This window comes from Dasypus novemcinctus, chromosome 16, assembly GCF_030445035.2.
Source record: "Dasypus novemcinctus isolate mDasNov1 chromosome 16, mDasNov1.1.hap2, whole genome shotgun sequence".
In the NCBI taxonomy this organism is placed as follows: Eukaryota; Metazoa; Chordata; class Mammalia; order Cingulata; family Dasypodidae; genus Dasypus; species Dasypus novemcinctus.
Window position 1 is genome coordinate 3,257,645 of NC_080688.1, and position 26,694 is coordinate 3,284,338.

Below are 26,694 nucleotides of genomic sequence, written 5' to 3' on the forward strand. Positions count from 1 at the left end.
GTATATCAACAAGAAACCTCCCCTTCAAGAAATTCTTAAGGGAGTTCTGCAGGAAGAAAGGAAAAACAGGACAGTCAGAGATTGAGAAGAGTGTAAAAGCAACAAGAAAGACAAAAATAGAAGGGGAAAATAAAATAACACAAACAAAATATAACAAACACAAATCCAACCAAAATATGGCTACCATAAATAACTCTCTAAACGTAATAACACTGAATGTCAACGGATTAAACTCACCTATCAAAAGATTCAGACTGGGACACCGGATAAGGAAATATGACCCATCTATATGCTGCCTACAAGAGACACATCTTAGACCCACAGACTCATGGAGGTTGAAAGTGAATGGCTGGAAAACAATCATACAAGCAAACAACAACCAAAAAAAGGCAGGAGTAGCTATATTAATATCAGACAAAATAGACTTTAAATGCGAAACAATTGTGAGAGACAAAGAAGGATACTATATTTTAGTGAAAGGGACAATCTGTCAAGAAGATCGAACAATCATAAATATTTATGCTCCTAACAAGGGCGCCTCTAAATATGTGAGGCAAATGCTGGAAAAACTAAGTGAAAGAATACATGCATCTACAATTATAGTGGGGGATTTTAATACACCACTATCAACTCTGGACAGAACATCTCAAAGAGAATCACTAAAGAAACAAAACATTTGAACAGTATATTAGAAGAGCTGGATCTAATAGACATATATAGATCATTACACACAAACACAGCAGGATATACATTTTTCTCAAGCGCACATGGAACATTCTCCAAGATTGACCATATGCTAGGCCACAAAGAAAGGCTTAATGAATTCAGAAAGATCAAAATCATACAAAACAATATCTCTGACCACAGTGGAGTGAAGCTGGAAATTTGCAAGGGACAGAGACCCACACTCCATACGACAATTTGGAAATTAAACAGCACACTCTTAGAAAAACAGTGGGTCAAAGAGGAAATCTCAAAAGAAATCAATGACTACCTTGAAACAAATGATAATGATAACACAACATACCAAAATTTATGGGATGCAGCAAAAGTGGTACTGAGAGGGAAATTTATAGCCATAAATTCATATATCAAAAAAGAAGAAAGAGCAAAAATTGGAGAACTAACTGCACTTTTGACGGAATTAGAAAAACAACAACAAAGTAACCCAACAGGAAGAAGGAAGGAAATAACAAAGATAAGAGCAGAACTAAATGAAATAGAAAATAAGAAAGCACTTGAAAAAATAAAGAAGAACAAGAGCTGGTTTTTTGAGAAGATCAACAAAATTGACAAACCTTTAGCGAGACTAACAAAGAAAAAAAGATAAAAGATGCAAATACACAAAATAAGAAATGAGAAAGGTGATATCACCACTGACCCCACAGAAATAAAGACATCATAAGAGGATACTTTGAAAAACTATATTCCAACAAAAATGACAATTTAGAGGAAATGGACAAATTCCTAGAAACTCATAAGCAGCCCATACTGACGAAAGAAGAAATTGATGATCTTAACAAACCAATCACAAGCAAAGAGATAGAATCAGTGATTAAAAATCTCCCAACTAAGAAGAGCCCAGGGCCAGACGGCTTCACAGGTGAATTCTACAAAACATTCCAGAAAGAACTAACACCAATCCTGTTGAAACTATTCCAAAAAATCGAAACAGAAGGAACACTGCCTAATTCCTTCTATGATGCCAACATTACCCTAGTACCAAAGCCAAACAAAGACACCACAAGAAAGGAATATTACAGACCAATTTCTCTAATGAACCTAGACGCAAAAATACTTAACAAAATACTTGCTAATCGTATTCAACAACACATTAAACGAATTATACACCATGACCAAGTGGGATTTATTCCAGGTATGCAAGGATGGTTCAAAATAAGAAAATCAATCAATGTAATACACCATATAAACAGATTGAGAGAAAAAACCACATGATTATATCTATAGATGCAGAAAAGGCATTTGACAAAATACAGCACCCCTTCCTGATAAAAACACTCCAAAAGATCGGAAAACAAGGAAACTTTTTGAACATGATAAAGAGTATATATGAAAAACCGAAAGCCAACATTGTTTACAATGGCGAAATCCTGAAATCCTTCCCTCTAAACTCAGGAACAAGACAAGGATGCCCATTGTCTCCGCTCCTATTTAACATTGTCTTGGAAGTACTTGCTCGAGCACTGAGAAAAGAACCAGATATAAAAGGCATTCAAATTGGAAGGGAAGAAGTCAAAATTTCATTATTTGCAGATAACATGATCCTATATATAGAAAACCCTGAGAGATCTACAACAAAGCTCCTAGAACTCATAAATGAGTTTAGCAAAGTCGCAGGTTATAAGATCAATGCGCAAAAATCAGTAGCATTTCTGTACACCAATAATGAGCAAGATCAGGAGGAAATCAAGAAACAAATACCATTCACAATAGTAAATAAAAAAATGAAATACTTAGGAATAAATTTAACTAAAGAGGTAAAAAACTTATACATCCAGAACTATACAAGATTGTTCAAGGAAATCAAAGCAGACCTAAATAAATGGAAGAATATTCCCTGTTCATGGATAGGAAGACTGAATATTATGTCTATCCTACCAAAACTGATCTACACATTCAATGCAATCCCAATAAAAATCAACACAGCCTTCTTTAAGGAACTAGAAAAACTAACTATGAAATTTATTTGGAATAGAAAGAGGCCCTGAATAGCCAAAGACATATTGAAAAAGAAAAACGAAATAGGAGGAATCACACTTCCTGACTTCAAAACATACTACAAAGCTACAGTAGTGAAAACAGCATGGTACTGGCATAAGGAGAGACACACAGACCAATGGAATCAAATTGAAAGTTCAGATATAGAACCTCATGTATATAGCCATATAATATTCGATAAAGCCACCAAACCCTCTCAACTGGGAGAGAATGGCCTATTTAACAAATGGTGCCTGGAGAACTGGATAGCCATATGTAGAAGAATGAAAGAGGATTACCATCTCACACCTTATACAAAGACCAACTCAAGATGGATCAAAGACCTAAATATAAGAGCCAAGACCATAAAGACCTTAGAAAGCAGTGTAGGGAAACATCTACAGGACCTTGTAATAGGAAATGGCTTCATGAATATCACACCAAAAGCACGAGCAACAAAAGAACAAATAGATAAATGGGACTACCTCAAAATTAAAGCCTTCTGCACCTCAAAGGAGTTTGTCAAGAAAGTAAAAAGGGAACCCACACAATGGGAGAAAATATTTGGCAACCATATATCTGATAAGAGACTTATAACTTGCATATATAAAGAACTCATATATCTTGAAAACAAAAAGATAAACAACCCATTTAAAAAATGGGAAAAAGACTTAAACAGACACTTCTCCAAAGAAGAAATACAAATGGCTAAAAAGCACATGAAAAAATGCTCCAAATCTCTAGCTATCAGGGAAATGCAAATCAAAACTACAATGAGATACCATCTTACTCCCATAAGATTGGCAGCCATGAAAAAAACAGTAGAATGCAAATGCTGGAGAGGATGTGAAGAAAGGGGAACACTCATCCATTGCTGGTGGGAATGCAGAAGGGTCCAACCATTCTGGAGGACAGTTTGGCAGTTTCTCAAAAAATTATCCATAGATTTGCCATATGACCCAGCAATACCACTGCTGGGTATATACCCATCAGATCTGAAAACAAGGACACAAACCAATATATGTACACCAATGTTCATAGCAGCATTGTTAACTATCGCCAAAAGTTGGAATCAATCCAAATGTCCATCAACAGATGAGTGGATCAATAAAATGTGGTATATACACACAATGGAATACTACTCAGCTGTAAGAACCAATACACTACAATCGCACGTGATAACATGGATGAACCTTGAGAATCTTATGTTGAGTGAAGCAACCCAGGCATTGAAGGACAAATACTATATGACCTCAATGATATGAAATAAGTTAACTGCCTCAGAGAGCTAGAGTCTGGAAAAATGGCTTACAGGAAATCGGGGGGTGGAGGAAGGATGTGAGTTAATGTCTGCAGGGGTGGAATCTGTGATGAGCTGGTGGTAAGTATGAGCACAAAGAAGGGACAAAATGGGGGCAAGGGGTTACCTTCGGGTGGGGTTTTCTGGGTTTGAGGGGGGCTGGGGATGGGAAGAGGGGTAATATTTTCCAAGAAATAGGTGGGAGGGAGGGGCAACATACAAATATGGGAGAGTGTCAGAAGTTCGTTGAGAACTAAATGTTGAGTAAAACGTATCAAAGTATAAGTAGGAGGGTTTCCTAGTTAGGACGCTCAGGGGGTATGGTCTGATGCATGACGGACTCCGGAGGGAATAGCTGAAGGCTCATTTTGCCAAGGTGGGTTCTACCATTGGGTGGGGTGGACCCATATCCTGGGGAAGACTAATGCCATCGAATAGAGAGAACTGTATCTCTCATGAGAAAGGACGGCTCCCAGGGTATTAGATTGGCAGGCGTTGTGGGCCCTAAGGGGAGGGGAAAATGGATGTGGAATGGATGGAACAAAGGTAAATAAGGGGGCAAAAGAGGAGTTATGTGAGAGTACACGAGGATGAATATAAAACAGCTAATATTACACCAAAAACATATAGGGGACGACAGACTAATAATGAAAACCATAAGACAAAACATAGGATAACTAAAAAATTTAGAAAACTGTACAACCTAAAGTATGGACCACATAGTAAGCACAAATGTCACCTTGTTTGAAAACTATAGTTTTGGAATCTGTACATCAGTTTCAGGAAATATGATATGAATAAGTTAAAAGATTATTGCTGTGCAAGGGAAAAGGTTTTATGGTGGATCTGGGGAATTACTGTATATTGTATATATGAATTTTGGTGATCTAAGACTCTTCTGAAGCTGACATTATGTTGGGATTCACTTTACGGGAAGTTTTGGATCACAGAGTGGTTCAACAATGGCAGCGGAGGAATACTGATATGGGATGTTATTGACAGGATATATATGGTTGACAGGGAGTTATACAGGGCATATGCCCAGGGTATATGGTAATGTCTATATATACTCATAGTGGAAACAAAAACAACAGCTGGGGGGATACTGGGCTCCTGGCGGGGGGGTCACTGTTGTGGGCCCTGGGAGAGCAGCGGCAATCCTCCAGATGCAACGGCAAGAACCAGGAAGGAAGGAGGGCCCAACAGTGGGCTCGTGATACTAATGGTTACACTTTTGAGCCTATACACCTGCAATAAGAACAAGGCCTAGAGTAGCATTGTGCCTGGGGGTTTCCTCCTGACAGCCTTCATGTTACTCAAATGTGGCCACTCTCACAGCCAAACTCAGCGTGTAGATGGGATGCATTCCCCCCAGCGTGGGACACGACACCCGGGGATGAGCCTCCCTGGCACCGAGGGATCACTACTACATACCAGCTGAAGAAGCAACTAGAAAATGACCTTGAATTAAAGATTCAATGCGGAACAGCAGAATATACCTGTCTACATATAATAACATGACTTCGGGAAGCTGTTTGACCTAATGTAAGGGGGAAATGGAAAGGAGAAATGAGATTATAAGGCTGTGAGTCTCTAAAAAAGAGTCTGGAGGGTGTCAGAAGGAATACCCCTATGTACAACTGAACAGAGTCTAAGAGACAGATAAGGTAGATACAACCCCAGGTATTGGTTCTTTTGAGGGATAAAGAGACCCACGGGTTCTACGGTCATGGCAGAAGGGGTTCACTGCCATGACAGATAGCCCTTCTTTGGAGCTGGTGTTTCTGCATGATGGAATTGGACTCAGAGGGGATCTCTTTTCACAAGACTTGCATGCTACTTTATTGGAATTGTAGTTGGTGCTGGGTTTAAGATATATGTAGGGGATTTGAATCTCTGGACTGATAATATGACACCCAGGCCCAGAGCCTCAACAGACTTCAGCTCCTACACTTTGATTTATTGGACTTACTCCACTCAGCTAACATGGAGTTGAAGAAGGTCAACCACCACAACATGGAGCCTAGAGTGTCTACAACTGGAAGCGGGAGGAGTGCATGCAGTACCCATGTGGAATCTAAGCCCTCACTTGACATAGATGTGCAATGGACACAACCAATCCAATGTCCACAGAGAAAATGTGGAATGGGTGTGGGAACGGTAGCCATGGTGGCTGCTGGGTGTGGGGAACGGGAGGAAGAGATGAGATGTGGAGGCGTTTTCGGGAAGTGGAGTTGTCCTGGATAGTGCTTCACGGACAATTACGGGACATTATAGATCCCCCCAGGGCCCACTGGATGGAACGTGAGAGAGTCTGGGCTATGATGTGGACCATTGACTATGGGGTGCAGTGATGCTCAGAGATGAACTTACCAGGTGCAATGGATGTGTCATGATGATGGGAGAGAGTGTTGCTGGGAGGGGAGTGGGGGGCAGGGGCGGTGGGGTTGAATGGGACCTCATATTTTTCATAATGTAATTTTTAAAAAATAATAAATAATTTTTAAAAAAAGGACAATTGCAGTAAGTGGAGTTGAAAGAGGAGGTGTAGAAGGCATGGCAGTGAAAGAATTAATAAGCGGAGCTGAAAAGGGAGGTGTAGTAGGCATGGCAGTGAGAGAGTTAAGCCCCAGCAGTTTTAGCCAGTGTCTAGTGGGGTGCCTGTAAGGCAGCCATGAATAGCTAAAAGAGTGGGTATGAGACTAAGAGGGAAGGTTTTGCCTCCGTGGGCCTAGGCGGATTTGACTCGCCTGAGCAGTTTAGCCCAAGTGGCAGGATTCCATATTGCCACAGTGGAAAGCCACGGGTTAAAACGGACAAGAAGGTCCCAATACTGACAGAGGTATTTTTTAGTGATTTTAAGGTGGCAGCTAGCTAATAGGGCATGTAACGCCCATGCTTATAGTGCGTTCTCAGAAGAGGCTAAGTTCCCCATTCTGAGCTTCACTCACCGATGCGAAGAGGATCGATTCGGATCCTGCTGGTTGCTGTCCGGACGAGGTCTGGGGCTCCCTGTTCAGGTGCCAGTTGTCGCTGTTCCCCTGGGGCCGTTAGCTAGACAGCTTTCGCCTCGGTGAGGCGAACTTCTCAAATGGGTTGTGAGTGAGGATGTGGCCCTGGTAACACACAGCCAGGTTAAACACACAGTAACCACCCCGGAGATGCAGGCTCGTGGCGCAGGTCTGGTTTATTGGGGAAGCAGTACGGCTTATATAGGCAGGGATGGGGGCTTGAGGTGACATGTCAATTATGGATAGGCTAGGCGGGCTGGGGTAATTTGAAGCAGCTACTGATTGGATGAGGCAGGTTTGAAGTGGTGCGTGTGGGCTTCTCTGGCGGGAAAATGGCTAGGAAGAAGGGTGGTGCCATTTGTGATAGCCATTATGTATGCTTAGTGGCCATTTTGGCTAGATGTTACTTGCTAGTGAGCTCACCAACATTGATGCACTGTTTATTCCAGGGATCCAGACAGGGGGACCCTGAAGCTATGCAATTAATATCTACTTTCCTGATAACATTACATTCAATACCAAAGATAAAAATAATCTGCAAGGGGGTGTTGAGTTTCATCCTGAGCCAATACCTTTTGAACTATTGAAAGATTTAAAACAGGCAAAAATACTAAATAAAGTCCTTGTCAGTGAAATCAGGCTTGTAAGAAAACTCTCTGTTAAAGTGTTAACTAAGATAAGGAAACTATTCTGGGAGCAACTCTGCAAAACCCCTGCTGTCTACTAGAAAATGTAGCTGTGGGCTAGTGGGGGTTAATAGAGTTAAGCTGCTGGAAGAGGAGGAAAACATAGCAATACTGGTGTTCTGTTTTGTTTCTATGCAAATTCTGATTAGGCCTATTTAACCAAAATAATAAAATTAGTACAAAAATGTTATCAAAGTGTTAAAAGGAATTTTTGGTTTTAAATCAATAGTTTACTCCTGAACTTCAAGTCTCAGTGTAGTCTTAAAGAGTTGCAATCCAAAAAATGTGTGTTAACAGTCTGTCTAAACTGCTGAATAAGAGCGTAACTACATTTATGCTACTCAAGTTATCTTAACTGATTGCTGATAACTAATAAAAATATTTCCAAGAAAAAGCTTGCATGTTACAGGCAGCATGGATTCCAGAAGAGATCTTAAAACAGTAAAATGTAAGATGTGAAATGATGGAGAACTAAAAAGCAGCTATACAAAAAAGTAAGAAAGTAAGAATTATGAGTCAATTGTAAACTGTATGTTTCTGTTGATGTGTTGTAATTGTTTTGTGTTTGTTTGTTCAAGGCAATGTATATTTTGGTACCTCCAGATGGTGATATAAATTAATAAATAAAATTTTTTAAAAGAGCTCTATTCAAATGGCCAAATATTGAATAAACACTTACATTAATACATAAGTTTAAATGTTAATAAGACCTCTACAATGATAAAAATTTTAAGTCTTGATTAGTAAAATTATTATGTCTTTTCATAAAAAATAGTTCTTGCCTAGATTGAAATGAATAGTTTGTTTTGCTTCACAGGGTAAAATGAAGAATGTAAAACTTAAATGAATATTAAAGAAGGTTAAAAGTTTGTGGGAATTCTGATTGAAATTTAATAAGTTTTTTCAAAAAGGTGTGTTTTGTCCTAAAATAGGATGGCTAATTTTCTTAAACTCATGGGACTTAAATGCATGTGGCAAGTTGTAGAATGTGTTCTGTGAAGGTAAAAGTTGTCTTAAAATAATATAATTATAGTCTATATAGTTATAAATAATTATAAGAAGTTTAATGAAGTCTTGTTTAAATTAAGGTATTTAAATGGCTAATTCCAAAAAGTCATTATTAAACAAAACCTGAATTAATAATAATAATAAAAGGCAATTTTGTAACAGGAAAATTTGTTGGCAGCCAGCCTCCCCTGCCATCTTGCTTCTAAAAGACTGTTTCTGGTATTGCATGCTCTAAGTATTTAAATTGAAGAAAAGTTCATTATTTTAACAGGCTTATTTAGTGTTGATAGTAATTATATGTTGTAAGAAGTTTGCCTGGTAACTTATATATGTGGGATATATAAAATGTGTTTTTATTATTAAGAAAACAGAAAATAATTTTGTTCAAAAATAAAATGATTGGTTACTAAGAAAAAGTAAAATGTGGGACTAAAACTGAATAAATACAGAAAGTATAAAATGTTTGTGAAAAAGGAATTTCTATGGTTAAAGTTAAGTAAGATTTGATGGATCTGGCTATAAAGTTTTAAAAGTTTTAATATCAATTAGTATACTAATAAAAAGTTAAATTTTGTTATTTCCTAATGTTTCTCAAGTCATTAGTCTGTTTTAGTAAAAGTTTATAAAGAGTTTTTCTCCTGAATAATCAGTATACAAAGAAAGTCTGTTTTATCAGAATAGCTTCTTGTGCTTTAACCTTATCATTTCCTTGGTTTTCTAAGAAGAAGCAAGTCTTATCGTTTTCAAAGGAACAGAATAAACCTGCTTTCTCAAGGTTAAATCCTGAAAAGTAGCTTTTTATTTCAAACCAGTTACAAGAGATTTGTTCTTTTTCCTTGAAAGAAAAACTAAAGTAATAGTTGAGTTCATTTAATATGTTATAATTAAGTTAAAAGTGTCATAAAATTAACAGGATTTTTTTACCTTCATTAATTAAAGTTGTATGAGTAAAAGTTTCATATGAATACTTAAGAATGTATAAAATTATCTATATTTCAGCATAATATTAAACAAAAGTACAATATGGTTAATTATGGTTTTAATTATTATAAAAAGGTATGTGTCACAGAAACAACCTCATCATAAATTTAAGTAACAACACTGTAGTATGCAGCAGTCCCAAATATTGCAGGTTTGTTGCAGTAAGTTAATGTCCAGCTCCAGCTGTGTCATTATCACTTGTTTTAAAACTTGCTAAGACTTTCTTTAGTGTCTTCTTAGACATGTCAAACCAGCCTGCATTCCCCTATCTGTGGAAAACCAACAATGGACTTTTGCAGTGCTTTTTGGGGCAATGTGCATAGCCCAACCATCTATCCTGGCATGGTGATAATAATCTGGCTGTGTAGAAAAAATCTGTGGCTCAGGGAGCAGACTTGGCACAGTGGATAGGGCATCCATCTAACCACGGGAGGTCCCTGGTTCAAACCCTGGGCCTCCTTGACCTGTGTGGAGCTGGCCCATGCACAGTGCTGATGTGCAAAAGGAGTACCATGCCATTCAGGGGTGTCCCCCACATAGGGGAGCCCCCACACATAAGGAGTGCACCCCATAAGGAGAGCCGCCCAGCACAAAAGAAATTTCAGCCTGCCCAGGAATGGCGCTGCACACGCGGAGAGCTGATGCAGCAAGATGACAAAACAGAAAAAGAGACACAGATTCCTGTGCTGCTGACAACAACAGAAGCGGACAAAGAGCATGCAGCAAATAAACACAGAGAACAGACAACAGGGGCAGGGGGGAAGGGGAGAGAAGTAAATAAATCTTTTTAAAAAATCTGTGGCTGAAACCCTACTAATGATGTTGAGTTAACCAGCAATCCTTTTTTCCAGAATTAAAAGAAACATCAAAGGCAATAGTATCTTATCTTAAGAGCCTAAAATAGGCAAACAATTGGGACAGGCTGCAAGGTCCCTGCTGCTATATCAAATTCTTCAAAATTGTTTAGTTGAGTGAAACAAAACTATAACCTCTGCTGTAATTGATAAAGTACAGTGTTTTCTCATGTTACTGTAGTTTGTTATATTGTTGGAATACTAAAAATCTTTCATTCCTCACTTAGTTCAAATATTGAAACCATTGTGTGTATTAATTGGGAAAAGTCCTTCATGGAAGTAGGAAAACCTCCAGCAAGCTGCTTTAAAAAATAATAAAAGGGAGATAAATTATGGACATTGACTTAGCCTGTGAATTGGATTTGGCGAGCATCAATATTGGCTTTGGCCTTCATGTTACTCAAATGTGGCCAGTCTCGAAGCCAAACTCAGCATGTAAATGCAATGCCTTCCCCCCAGCGTGGGACATGACACCCGGGGATGAGCCTCCCTGGCAACGAGGGACCACTATCAACTACCAACTGATGATGCAACTGGAAAATGACCTTATACGGAAGGTTCAATGCGGATCAGCAGAATATCCATGTCTACATAAAATACCATGACTTTAAAATGCTGTTTGACCTAAAGTAAGGGGGAAATGGAAAGGAGAAATGAGTTTATATGGCTACGAGTTTCTAAAAAAGAGTCTGGAGGCTGGCAGAAGGTTTGCCCTCATGCACAACTGAGCAGAGTCAGAGAGACAGATAAAGCAGATACAACCCCCAGATATTGGTTCCTTTGAGGGCTAAAGAGACCCATGGGAGTTATGGTCATGGCCGATGGGGTTAACTACCAGGGCAGATGGCCCCTCTTTGGAAATGGTGTTTATGTGTGATGAATCTGGACTCAGATGGGATCTCCCTTCATAAGACTTTCATGCTAATGTGCTGGAGGTGCAGTTAATGTTGGGGTTTAAGATATATTTAGGGGATTTGAATCTCTGGACTGACAATGTGATAGCCAGATCCTGAGCCTCAACAGACTCCAGCACCTACAATCTGATTTATTGGACTTACCACACTCAGCTAAGATGGAGGTGAAGAAGGACAACCACCACACCATGGAGCCTAGAGTGATTACAACTGAAAATGGGAGGATTGCATCCAGCATCCAGGTGGAATCTGAGCCTCCTCTTGACATAAAGGTGCAATGGACACAACCAATCCAGTGTCCACATAGAAGAGGTGGCATTGGATTGGGAAAAGTGGACATAATGGACAAAGGGTATGGGGAAAGGCAGGAAGAGATGAGAGGTGGAGGCGTCTTCGGGACATGGAGCTGCCCTGGATGGTGCTTCAGAGGTAATCACCGGACATTGTAAATCCTCACAGGGCCTACATGATGGAATAGAGGAGAGTATGGGCCATGATGTGAACCAATGTATATGAGGTGCAGAGGTGCCCAAAGATGTACTTACCAAATCTAATGGATGTGTCATGATGATGGGAACGAGTGTTGTTGCGGGGGGGAGAGGGGGGGGTGGGGGGGTGGGGTTGAATGAGACCTCACATATATATTTTTAATGTAATATTATTACAAAGTCAATAAAAAATAAAAAAATTAATTAAAAAAAAAATATTGGCTTTGGGTGGGGTTTGTTGCAAAGGCAAAATTCTAAACAAGTACCCTTTGGTTTTTACTCATAATTCTGGAAAAAGGCCAAAAGTACAATATTAAAAAAGCAATTGGGGAAACGGACTTTTTGGCCCAGTGGTTAGGGCGTCCGTCTACCATATGGGAGGTCTGTGGTTCAAACCCCGGGCCTCCTTGACCCGTGTGGAGCTGGCCATGCGCAGTGCTGATGCGCGCAAGGAGTGCCGTGCCACGCAAGGGTGTCCCCCGCGTGGGGGAGCCCCACGCGCAAGGAGTGCGCCCGTGAGGAAAGCCCCCAGCATGAAAAGAAAGTGCAGCCTGCCCAGGAATGGCGCCGCCCACACTTCCCGTGCCGCTGACGACAACAGAAGCGGACAAAGAAACAAGATGCAGCAAATAGACACCAAGAACAGACAACCAGGGAAGGGGGGGAAATTAAATAAATAAATAAATCTTTAAATTAAAAAAAAAAAAAAGCAATTGTTTGCAGCATGGGAGGTCCTACCGAAAGTGAAAGATTTAACCCAATAGTGCCTGGTCACTCTAAAGACTGCCATCCCTATCCAGGGGTAGATTGCAAATACTAAAAAGCAAGACAGAAATGATGGACTGTTGTAAATCACCCTCAAATCTATGAAAAAACATCCAGGATACCTGCTAATAGTAACAAGCGAGTGTCTGTCATGTCCCTGCCCACTCCTCTAACATCACTTTAAAGACTATTAACACAGATGCCTTTGTGAAGATTCAGTGCCCTACCACTAAAACCTGAGAAAAAGGCAAAGTGGCTCCACCAAAAAGGCAAACATTGTGAGTACCAAACTTTGTGGTGACTAGCCCAGCAGTTCCAGCTGCCTGTTACATGCCAACAGCTCATAGACATTCCCTATAAGTTCCTTCATGCTTACTCTGATGACTGTGACATCAGACCCCTCCTGCTCTTGAGAGGAATGAGACCTTAGATGCATGCTACAAACACTCCGAGGAGTAAAACAACAAAAAACCACCTGAGCTGTATTCATTACTTTACCAAAACAAAAAGGGGGAAATGTAGAGATATGGTCAGAGGTTAAAATACTTCACTGAATGGGTGGACCGTGGGAGAGTGTGGGCTCTGATGTGGACCATTGACCATGAGGTGCAGCAGTGCTCAGAGATGGATTCACCAAATGCAATGAACGTCTCATGACTATGGAGGAGGTTGTTGTTATGGGGGAAGGAGTGGGGTGAGGGGTGTTGGGGGTATATGGGGGCCTCATATTTTTTTAATGTAACATTAAAAAATAAATAAAGACAAAAATAAAATAATAAAATAAAATATAATAAAATAATAATACTTCACTGAGACCTGTGGCAATTGCTGCCATACATCACATTAACTTCACAAATCCTGGAACTGTGAACTTGCAGCTTGTGTCTGCCCATGAATTTTGGGCCTGTGTGCTCTCTCCTAATGCTGTTGTGGCAGGAACTGTTAATATTACAAAGGAAAATAGATATACCAGCCCCTTGGACTACTGACACTCATAGTCATAACCTATAAAACAATTTGTGGAAAATATTTCTTGGAATTGCCCCTACTTATGAATGATTGGAAAATATAAATAAGACAGAACAGTATTTGACCCTTAATCAAACATATATTAAGGCCTGTGTTGGAGATCCATTTGTTTTCATAACTGGTAAGATAACTATTAAGAATGACTCACTGTTTTATGAAAATGGTACTCTGTATACTTGTCTATCAGAAAGTGTATGGCAGGATGGAGAAACAATAGCAATGGCCAGAAGAAGAAAAGGCACCTGGACACCCATGAGAATGGCATGGATTTGGCAGTCATCTCCTGAGAGTCGATTACTGCTACATATGGCACAAGAATTCTTGAAATGGACTAGATGTTTTATTGGACTGCTTATTATTAGCATTTTGGGACTAATTGGAATCATTACGGCAATTGCTATTGCTGTGGTAAATTTACATGAACAGTCCAAACAATATGTACATGATTGGCATAAAAATGCTAATGATTTGTGGCATAGCCAAGAACACATTGGTGAACAGTTAAATAATTGGGTAAATGATTTAGAAATGGCTGTTTTGCATTTTGGAGAGCAGTTGTATAATTTAAACTTGTTAAAGGATTGAAATGTGATTGGAATGAGAGCAACTTTTGTATTACTCCTCTTGTCTATAATTCACCATAGTATGGGAAAAATTAAGAATTATTTGCTAGGCCTTAAAAGTAATATTTCTCTAGAAATAATTAAATTATTAGAAAATTAGAAAAATATTAGAAATGTCTCATTATCAAATTCATGTAGCAAATGATAAGGATATATTTTGAGACATGATTTCACATATTACAAAGTTTAATCCAGTTAATTGGTGGAAATCACAGCATTTCCTGTCAGCTTTAGGAATAGGGCTAATCATATTTGTTCTGTTGCTCATGATTTTTGCCTGCACCAGACAGTGCTTCACTGAAAATTGCAGTGAAAGAAAGAAAATTGCAGGGAAGTGGACTTGGACCAGTGGTTAGGGTGTCCACCTACCACATGGGAGGTCCACAGTTCAAACCCTGGGCCTCCTTGACCCGTGTGGAACTGGCCCATGTGCAGTGCTGATGTGTGCAAGGAGTGCCCTGCCACACAGGGGTGTCCCCTGCATAGGGGAGCCCCACGCACAAGGAGTGCACCCCATAAGGAGAGCCACCCAGCATGAAAGAAGGTGCAGCCTGCCCAGGAATGGCACCACACACACGGAGAGCTGACACAACAAGATGATGCAACAAAAAAGAAACAGATTCCCATGCCACTGACAAAAACAGAAGCAGACAAAGAAAAACACACAGCAAATAGACACAGAAAACAGATAACTGGGGCAGGAGGAGGGGAAGGGGAGAGAAATCAATTAATCAATCAATCAATCAATCAATCTTTAGGAAAAAAAGAAAATTGCAAAGCATAACAGCCATGGGACAAGCTAATAATTTGGTGCTAACAAAAGCACTTCAATAACTTCCCCTAGTTGAAGAGCTTGGCTGGTAGTCAATGATGGCTAAAACTCAGAGGAGGGCAACCTAAGAGGCACAGTCACCTTGACTAAAACAAAAAGGGGGAAATGTTGGAATCAATGACATAATGATTTCATATGGAAAGACATGCTGTTTCCCTGGTAATGCTTGCAATGTAAGAAGTTTGGCAATTGGGAGTGTTGGGTAAGAGCACTCAAGCGGGATGAAGCTATCATGGGCTACAAGAATTAGTAGCATATTACTTGGCAGTCATAAAGAATATCTAGATTTTGTACTCTGAGATAAGACCTATTAGTTCCTAAGGACAGATGGGTAACTTTAGACAATAGTTGATTGAATTCCTCATTATAGGTAATATTAGTGTTTAACTTCATGTTGCTGCTTGTTCTCACATAGACTGGGGTATATATAGAGCCCCTTGTAAACAATAAAGTTGTCTGATGAGTCTTTACTCACAGACCCCCTGATTCTAGCTCTCTCTCTTCCTTTCTCTTTGTTTCATTCTCTCTTTCTCTTTGTTTCATTCACAATATACTTCAGACCCAAATCTCCAACAGTAGATTATGTAAGTTATTACCACACAGGAAACTGGAAACTACCAAAGATTGTCTACTATTATTGAATAAAGTGTGTGTGTGTGTATATATATAAATAATCAAGGAAAAGTGTATTTGTATAAATATATTAGTCATTTATTGACCCAAGTAACATCCACATGGATGTAGCAGGCCTTGTTTTTGTTACAGATATTCCATTATACAATAAACAGTATATTACAATGTTTAAATCAAAGCAAATCTGAATTTTAATACTCAAACAAATTATACAATAAAATGGTGGAAATGAATTTGCATTTAGGATTGGGGCTTTACAGTCTAATCTAGTCTTGATTTTTCCCTGGGTATGAATAAAATATTTGTTGTCTGAGAGCCACTTCTTGTGGTTTCCTAGCCATAGTGATCTTTGCCAAGATTTTTAAGCCTCCTTGATGAGAAATATGAGGAAACAAACTCCTTTTAATTCCAGCTTGCTCCAATGAGTAACCTGTTTTTATATCAGTGGAGTTCAATGAGTCCCTTTCCTTCCCCATGACTTGACTTTTCTCTTTGAAGCTAATGCCTTTTCAAAACCTGGACTCGTCCATATTACCAGGATCCAGATCAAGGACTAGATATGAAGAGCACCCCAAGAGTTCCTTTCATACCTCCTTTTAGTTATAAATACCAAGATGAGTGTTGTCCTGTCTTCTGACATCACAATACTTTTGTTTAGTCTTTATGTAAAATAAATCGCATTCAAGGTGAACACTTTTATGCCCTACATCTTTTGTTCAATATTATGCTTGTGAGATTTGCCCATAATTTTTAATAACTTGATAGATTTTTCATTTCCCCTGATGTTTACAGTCTTCACTTGTTCAGTTTTGTCAAAATTTCACCACCGTATAGCTGATAGGTGATTGGAAAGTGTCTAGGGTCTGTTGCACAAATATATGCAACCTTTACCTTTACTGCTCTGTCCTAAATTCACTGAAACATAAATGTTATGCAGTTATATTGAAACATTCGATTTTACACAATGTATTAATTCTCTATTGCTATTGTAACAAATTACTAAAAATACAGCTTATAACAATGCAGGTTTATATTATTGTTCTGTACATTAGAAATATGACATGTTTTTCACAGACTAAAATCAGATTTTCAAAGGACTGTGCTCCTTTCTGGAAGCTTCAGTGGAGAATCTATTTTCCTTCCTTTTTCATGATTCTAGAATTCTCTTGTATTCATTGGATAATGGTCCTTTTTCACCATCTTCAAAATGAGCAATGCCCAGTGAAGTCCTTCTCATGCTACCATATCTCTCATTCTCAGATTAGAGTTGGAAAATGTCCTCTCTTTGAAGGATTTATGTGATTAGAATGTACCAACCTAGATAATCCAATATATCCTTATCACATGACATTTATTCTTAAGTGATTAATGTTACTTTTCTCAGGTAATATAATATTCAAAGATTCTTTGGGTAAGGATATGACACATCTTTGGGGATCTTTATACTCTGACATGCTAGATTATAAATGTCCTCATTTATAGGAGAACTAGCTAAAAAGTACAAATCCAAAACAATTTCAAAGTCTCCATAATATAATTTACTTTGTTTTGAGGGAAAAGTCAATCAAGTTTATATTGAGAAAGAATAACATAGTGATTATAAGGAGAAAGAGTGGAGCCTCCTGAAGGAGATGAGGTCAGTTCAGTGGCTGAACAAATATCCCTTATATGGTATATTGCAACTAATTGGAAATAAGCCAATATACTTCACTGTTATAGTTTTTTTAAAAGAAATGCCTACACATTTATTCAACAAAAGAAATGCCTGCCCTCTCTTTTTTGCACAAATTTGTTCTTTGTTCCTATGAAAATACAGTTAATGATCATGTAAACTAGCAAAATGCAAAAGAGTAGTATTATTACAAAAGTTTTGTTTTATTCAATTTCTTTTGGAATGAATTACAACTCAATTCAATGCAAATAAAAACTACCGAGTGCAAATGAATAAAAGTTAAACTGGGTCCTTGAATTCACTTAATTTTTAATTTTTTTAGCAAATTTTATTGGCTTTTTAAAGGATATATACATCACACAAAATGTTACATTGAAAAGTATAAAAGATCCCCATATACCCCACTCTCCACCCCCCACTCTTCCCACATCAACAATCTCTTTCACCAGTGTGGCACATTCATTGCCTTTGGTGAATACATTTTGTAGCACTGTTAGACCTCATGGATTATAGTTTACATTGCAGTTTACACTCTTTCCCAGTGCATTCAGTGGGTTATGGCAGGATATATAATGTCCTGCCTCTATCTCCATGATATCATTCAGGACAATCAATTTCAGAATTCATAATAATAACACAGAATTCTTTCCCTTTAAAAAGCTCACTATCTTTCAGTATCGTAATTATTTTTTTTATAAATTGGCTTACAGCACAATTACATAGCATGGGTAATAGAAATTGTTAAAAACTTTTAAATTTAAGGGTAGTAAAATTTTATTGGAGCAATAAAATATGTGATATTGTCCAACAGTTAATTTAATAAATAAATACCTGCTTTGTCCTTCCTCTATGACACACTAAGCTTGTCACTGGACATATAGCTCCTGCCCTCAACCATAACTCAGTTCCATGAGGGAAAGGGACATCTACCAAAGTGTTATGGAAAAATCCCATATTAAAGCTAAAATAAGTGCTTTGATGTGGAGATAAAACTTGTTTAAAAGTATCTAAAACAAGAAGCCTACCTAGACTGGATTTTTCAAAGGCATAAGAAGTTTCATGATCAAATAATCCAGGGCAGGAAAATACAACACTAAATCAGGAAGATATAAACGGTCCTAAGATCATAGTGGGGCTGCATATTCAGAAATTATCATGATCTGCAACTCTCATTGGCAGTAAACTAAAGTTTCTTGTCTTCTGTTTTGACTTTCCCAAACATAACTATTACATTAGATATTAGATAGAATGCAAATATTGCTACTTTCTATTTAAGGTAATGATTGATCAAAACTCTATTTATACTGCCACTGTCTGCTTGGCACTTTCAGAATCTTGTCAAGTCTCTTTCATCTATTCTTACTCCATTTCCTCCCTCTTCTCTTTTCTTTCATGACAAAGATCATTGTGATTCCCACTATGAGACCAGTATCTCTTTCCCTCCAACCCTTGCTGTTTCTGTTTTGTTTTTCTTCTACCTCTTCTTTCACTGTAGGCTTCCAACTATTTTGAGACTTGCAATTTCTCTTCCTTTAAAATAAAGCTTAAGTATTTCCTTTTCCAAAAATCATCTCGATATATTCCCTTCCAAAATCCATATTCATCCTAAGAATCTCTCTGGCCTTATTGCCTTACTCTATGCTCCCCAAAGTTTTTTTTTTTTTTTTAATTTTGTCATTGCATGAGCCAAAATACAATAAAATTGAATAAAAATGAAATTAAAACTGAAAAAATAAACATACACCAGAAAATGGCATAGAATAAGATTGGGAAAGAGAAGAGCAAGACAGATGGATTACAGTTTGCCCAAAATCTTGTATCCTTTCATTTGAGAATGAAGTATTCATCTTAGTTTAGGACATAGCATTTCATTTATCTCCTTTGCTAAGAATAACCATATATTTGGTTTGTCTGAGATAGTCCATGCTAATCCTTGATATCCCAACATCCCTTTCAGTTTAGCATTTGCAACAGATAAAGATTTCCCCATTATGATTATACATAAAAAACCAGCATACATCTGCCCAATTCCAAGTGAAACCCTACTTTTTGTCCCATCTGATAGATTTGGGGTTAAAGGATGCATCTTTATATCAGTACAATGAGTACAACCATCATTTGCATGATAATCATATTTTAAATATCCAAAATGATCACTAGATTTTACCACCAGTTTCTATGTCAGGGAATGAAAAGTTCATGTCATATGTGAATTCAACTTTTCCAATTTGAAGAACAATGTCTGTTCATTAGCAGTTTTCTTAGTGCAGTCTTCATATCTTTATTTCTTAGACTATAGATTAGGGGATTCATGGTGGGGGGAACCACAGTATAGAACACGGACACCAGCAAGTCCCAACCTGATGGAGATTTGGGAAGTGGCCTTAAATAGGCAAAAAATGCAGATGAGATAAACAAAGTTACAACAAGGAGGTGAGGCAGGCATGTGGAGAAAGCTTTGGATCTGCTCTCTCTTGATGGCATCCTCAGCACAGTGGAGAAGATATTAATATAAGAAATGTCAATAAACACAAAACAGACAATATCTAATACAAAATTGAGCCCAATGACTACTAATTCTGCTATGTTATTAGAACAGGCAAGATAAAGGATTTGGGGAACATCACAGAAGAACTGACGAACATAAAGAGACCCACAAAATGGTTTTGAGAAGGTGGAAGCTGTGTGCAGAATTGCATTGAGACCTCCACTGACCCATGAAGAAGCAGCCATTTGCACACAGGCCCCATGGTTCATGATGATTTCATATTGGAGTGGGTGGCAGATGGCAACATAGCGGTCATAGGACATGACTGTGAGGAGAGCTACTTCTGTAGAGGCCAAGAAGAAAAAGAAAAAAACTTGTGAAACACACCCCAAGTATGAGATTGTGTTATGATTAGTCAGAGAGTTAGTGATGGATTTGGGGACAGTGATGGAAATGAAGCAGAGATCCAGAAAGGACATGTTTTTCAGGAAGTAGTACATGGGGGTATGTAGCCGATGATCCTTGCTGATGAGAATAATGATGAGAAGATTTCCTAGTAGGGCTTGTAAGTAAATTACCAAAAACAATACAGCATGTAAAATCTGGATCTCCCGAACTTCAGAAAACCCCATGAGGAAGAATGTGTTCTCCAAGGTGAAGTTGTTCATTTCTCTGGACATTTAACAAATTTCTGTAAAAATAAAGTGAACATCTTCAGAATGGATTGAAATTATATAATGATTATTTTTTACTAGTGTAAAATCACTTAGTCACTCATCCATATATTTATCAGAAAAGGTGAGACCACATGAGACTAACCCCAAAAAGTCCTCACTCAAATGATTTAACCTATTTATGACAGTATGTAAAGATTTCTACTAGAAATTAGATTTATGTCTGTAAAGGGTTATCAGTCCCAAATCTTCCATTTAAAATTCTATCTAGATTAAGGTCTATAGTTTACAACCTACTTTAAGAGAAATCTGAATTTTTTTAACATTGCAATATGTAATGATAAAAGGTAGTGATTTTGGAACAGGCAGTATGGATACAAATATTTGCTCAACTATTTACTAGCATTGTACATTTGAATAATTATTTGGTATTGATTTACATGTGAGTTTTCTCATTTGACTCACTCTGATTCAATTGAACATGCAAATAAAAATACTTAACATACTTTTTAGACAAAATGGAATTAACAGCATTTCCTCTATTCATCCCATTTTTTTTCCTTATGCCAGTAAGAGGAAAAATTATGAAAAAAATTTGAAATGGGAAAAAAAAACCCACAAAAATAAATGCAAATTAAATACAGTCTGAACTAATGAAATCGACACTGCTCTGTAGAGATATACATTTTGCACCTATTTCAAAATATATTCTTTCTTTATCTGTTCTTACATGTGTTTAATTTGATTTGTCCTTTGAATGACTAACAATGCTTTGCTAAAAAAATAATATTTTGCTGGCTCCCTCATTGAGTTAAATAATATCTTTTGCCTGTGTTTGTTTATATTTGTATGAGAGTAATATTGTATCCCTTTTAAGACATTATCATTAAATATTTGACATAATGACTAATCACTAATACTTAGAGTCAAACATTATGAAAGGACTTGTGATATCTTAGATAAATTCATTTAGGCAATTTACTAGAGGTATATACAGCATAAATCTAAATTGTTTGTACATTACTTATTTTATATTTTCCTTGACAAAAAAACTGAACCTGATTTTAATAGTATCTTTGAAGCAGAATGGAACTGTCTGAAATGCACAGCAAAATATTTGCATGCATTTCATATGCATTAGAAATGTTTATTTTTTTAATGGCTTCTCCATTATAACTGCTGTGAGCTTTAGGGGGTTTGTACAGTGAATCATGAGTTTTTAACAATCTATTATTTTAATTTCCTGTAGCAAAATACCTTCTGTATACTGAGTGGTTGACCAGATTTCCTTTCCCCCTTGTGTTCCTCTAGCTTACCTTAGCCTTCAACACTGTCCCTATTGTCACCATTCTCAGTGGGCTTCCCTATCATCTACACGGCTGAGAATAGTAAATGTTCCCTGTATATCCCTATTAATCTCTTCTCTTCTCATTTATTTTTCCATTAATTTCCTCTTAGTGGAAGAATGGCTCCTTCCCTCATGAAGTTGGATGCAGTATCATATATTGGATACACAGGATGATGGAATTTAGTGAATTCATTTAATTTATGTATTCTTAAGTGGTGATAACCTATGCATGATCCCATTATGAAGCTATGTCAAGGAGAGAAAGGAATTTGCCAGTATTTCAATTTGTGAATCTATTAAGTTTTTGCTCAATGAATGCAGCAGTTAGTTGTTCCTGAACTATATTACTGACTTTCAAGTTTAACTTTCGCCTTGTGTTTGAAAAAAAATCTGCATCTGAGGATTTGCACTCTCATTTTTTATCACTCTCTCCTGCAGTTTGAGAATGAATAATTATAAAATCACACAAAAATTCAGCAGAAATGTTGGTTTTAATTGTTTGAACAGTGTAGGACCTTTGGAAGTAATACTGAAATATTGTATTCTAGTAGAAATCATTACATGATATCATAAATAAACTAAACTGCAAGAAATTGCAATAAGTAGAAAGCTCAGTGTTTAGAAAATAAGTAGTATTTAGCTTTTCTATTTCAATTATATTTGGGGAAATAGCCTGCATAATTTTTATCCCATGAAAATATTTTCATATAATTCCCTTTTAACTTGGTAACATTGTAATTTTTCACACCTTATATTGCATGCATCCTAAAAGGGTGTTTGACTCCTTCTACCATCCAATTCTATTTCCTCCATAAACCCAATGACACTTTCAAGAATTCAGTCAAATGGCAAACAATAAGAAAATGAAGTTTCTGAATGATTTTCTATTATCCAAAGGCAATGTGAGACATCTCTGTAAACTCCCCTTGTGATTTAAAAGAAATGGCTCCTTTCTTTTTGTTAAGATCTCTTCTCTTGGTCTCAGATCCCTAGAATAGTGGATTTCAAAGTGTGTAATCGGGCTAATTAGCCTTAGCATCATCTAAGGCTTGTTAGAAATGCAGATGCTGCCTTCCAATTCCAACCTAAAGAAAATAAAATACTGAGATGAGACTTTTGATATGAATTTTGATGATTTTGCTAGGTAATTCTGATGTATGTTTGAGTTTGAATGCCACTGTCTTAGAATATGCTGGTTTGCATCTAAAAATTCATAAAATTTCATTCTTTGTTTTACTGGAAACCTGTTGCATTTACTCTGTAAAAGTCAGTGTTCCCCAAAATTATTTTTTTATTATTCAACTGTTTTATGACTAAATTCTCCTTTGGAGATTTTTCCTATCCAAATAAATTCTCAGTAATTAGGAACATAATATCATTTTCTTTAAAGATCCAGTCCTTTATCTCCAAATAAATACTTTGCATGTGCTTGTAGGTTGTGCAAACAAAATATTACATAATTCTCCTACAATAATATATTACTTATTTTAAATTTATAATAAAAACATATGATGATGTTTTTTGGGCCAAATTATGACAGTCAATAAATCCTTCAGGAGTGATATGAAAGAATCAGGGTGGATTTGATGTAAAAAAAAAAGTGGCAAAGAAAATGTTTAACCCTTGTAAAATGGGGACAGTTTGGGAGGGAAAGCAAAGTCATTTAAAGCCATGAAATATAGTGGTAATGAAGCAGAATCTGAGCCATGTGAAAGGAGTAGGTTAGAACACTCCAGCAAAGACTTGTGAAAGTGTTCTGGGTAACTGGGATGGGAAAGTTGATGGGCATGAGCAATGACCTTGAAGGTTTAGCTTTCACCCATCCACATTGAAGCAAAGGATGCTTCAGTATCTAGAGGCATATGGCATAAAGCAGACAGCATTTCCTCAAAATTTACTATTCTTTGGAAATATAGATATTTATGAGGCAGAGAAATTGGTCAAGATATTGTTCTAATAATATAGCTGTGAAATACAAAAAGAATGTAATAAATGGTCATTAAAAAGAATTAAAGAGAATACAAAAAGACAAAATAAAGAGAATGTTTGGAAGGTTTTAACATGTTGAGTGAATGAAAATGAAGCAAAGTTTAGAATTAAATTCTAGAAACATGGGTATGATTTTAAATTTCCCCATCTTTGTTTTCAAACTGGGAGGAAGGTAAAATGTGCTTATCTGTGCCAGCCTCCCATTTCTTTTTCACTGTGGCTCACATTGTCCTGCTAATTAAGCTGTGAAAAAGGTTTCCTCCAGGCCTGAAAGACAAGAGTTCTTACTTCTGAGAGGATGAAAAACATGTTTTACTTCCAGTATAAACAATTTATACAAATCTTTATTAAGACCAGTTATGATGTTTTAATTTTATTTAATAATTAAAGATAAAGATTTGCATTAATAAAGAAGGGTTGTTAGATCTGGTTTAGAGGAAAGAAAAAGTGATCCATTCTCCTGTGCAACACCTACAGACTTTATGTGGGATGTTTTATCCTGGCTCAGAATAGAGCTTTATTTACCTCTTTTCCCTTGCCACTGGCAGAATGATCCCAAGCTGTGTTTGTGAAAACAAGAGCAAAACAGTTGTCCATCTTTGAAAAACCCTATGTATTAAGAAGAGTTCATTACTATATGTAATTTTACAAGTCCATAGAGGAAATCCCATTCAAAATGAGAGCTTTTTGTTTTTAAGAATGTATTCTATTATTATTTTTAGGAGGTGCCAGGTATTGAACCCAGCAATTCATACATGGGAAGCAGGCACTCAAACCACTGAGCAATGCATGCTCCTGAGAGCTTCTTACATTGCTTATATTTTGATAACCCTCTTAAAATTTTCTAGGCTCTCAAATAATTTTGCTTGTCAACCATTTACATCTTGTATTTTCACACAGTCAAAGGTCCAGGCCCATGGGTCATGTGTGTTAAAGATGTCTAAAATGATGGTGCATCAAAATGCTTAGCCAGCATCAACTAGTCATTCTAATCCTCCCAACTACAACAGGTAGTTTAGAATAAGAGGACCTGAGAATGTATACATTTTGGTGGGGTGATCAAGGCAGGAAGAAAGTAAATGAAAAATCTGAAAACTCCCCCTAATAAAACTTACATTCTGTGATATTTCCATGAACTTTTTAATATAATTTAAAAACTATGTGCAACACAACCCATGATATTCCTCATATGTGGAGGGATCTGACCTGCAGAAAGTTTAAAGAATTAGTTCAGTTCTCACTGTGGAAAAAGGTAGAGTCTCGATTTGAACCCAGGAGCCCTTGAAACTTCAGAAATTTTCTTACCATGCTAGAATATGGTTTGGTCTCAGACATACTCAGCAGTATTTCTGATTATCATCATAAAAGCTATTGCAAAGGTAACCCTCCTTCTCATCATGGTGCTATCCCTTGTTTAGCAGAACTTGAATCCCAATGTTTCTTTATTCCTCCAGTGGATGACATACACAAAGTTCCAGCACCTGGCAAAGAAATGATTTTGTGGAGTGCCCCCTCTCTTTCTCTTCTCATGAGTTTCCAAATGATAAACTAAGAGCTAATGTCCATTACACTCTTACTCTACCCATCTAACTTAGGTTAACTCTTCTGAGCTTCATAGCAGATCTTTTCTCCCCACTTTAAAGATGAGAAAACTAACACTTACAGAAGTGAAGTCATCTGACAAGGTTGCAAAGCAAAGCAGGTGTCAGAAATGGGTGAAAACCAAGGAATTTCTTATCTTAGCCATCTTCATTCAGTAACAGTTCATGATTTTATACACAACCTTCCCCAGAGAGAGTAGACTAAGAACCATGGGTTACTGGCCTATACTTTCTCACTATATTATAGTAATCTTGAGTTAGGTGAGAAAATACCCTGGGAATAGGACCAAATTAATCACCACATTTGTCCTCAGAAGTTAGGGACATTAAAGGAATTACCTAATTTATTTAGAAAGCATCAAAGAAATCTCAAAAGGCATAGGTTATTTTAGCTTTGTATCTGGGGCTAACATTCCCTACCAGTATTATTAGAGTTGCATAATGCCTTATTGTTTTCATGTACAGTTATGTAATTGTGAGTTAGACTAAGTTTTAAAAAGCATATGAACCATTTGTCCTAATCTTATGTGGCATATGCTTTATAACTTTTTGCTAATAGCATTGATCTTTATTGCTCCTAAATATTAAGAAATTTAGACTTTACCCCTCTCATGCCCATCATATATAAAAGGTTATGCTTGCACTTTATTTCTACTAATATATTACATGCAAAATTTCATTTAATCTAATCAAATACAATATCCCTTTCCTTTATTGCATCTGGTTTTGGAGTCTTCCTGGAAAGGATTGTCTTTCTTCACTATATTATCAATCATGCAATCTAAAACTAAGATATAACTTTCTAAATTTTCAAATAGCCATCATTTGTCTAAATTGCTCATTAGAATTTTCTTTTTCCACAGCAGCATACAATTCTTTGGTTCTTCTCCAAAACATTTAACTTTTCTGTTCATACTTAGTTTGGAGCCATTTTTCCACTATACTACTTAAAAAATATTAGTGGCCAAAATTATATATAAATGACTATTTATTTAATACTTTTTTGAGACAATTATTGAATTCTGTTGTTACTTCAATAGTTTTCCTTTATTTTTCCTGGTAGGCAATAATAATCATGTA

At 37.0% G+C, this 26,694-nt stretch overlaps 1 protein-coding gene across 1 annotated transcript; it reads right to left on the bottom strand.

Moving 5' to 3' along the window:
- Positions 1-19,728: 19,728 nt before the first annotated feature.
- LOC101411617 (olfactory receptor 14A16-like) lies at positions 19,729-20,670 on the bottom strand. Its single transcript, XM_004461901.1, has one exon. The coding sequence runs from the start codon at positions 20,668-20,670 to the stop codon at positions 19,729-19,731; it is 942 nt and encodes a 313-aa protein (XP_004461958.1).
- Between the last annotated feature and the right edge of the window lie 6,024 nt (positions 20,671-26,694).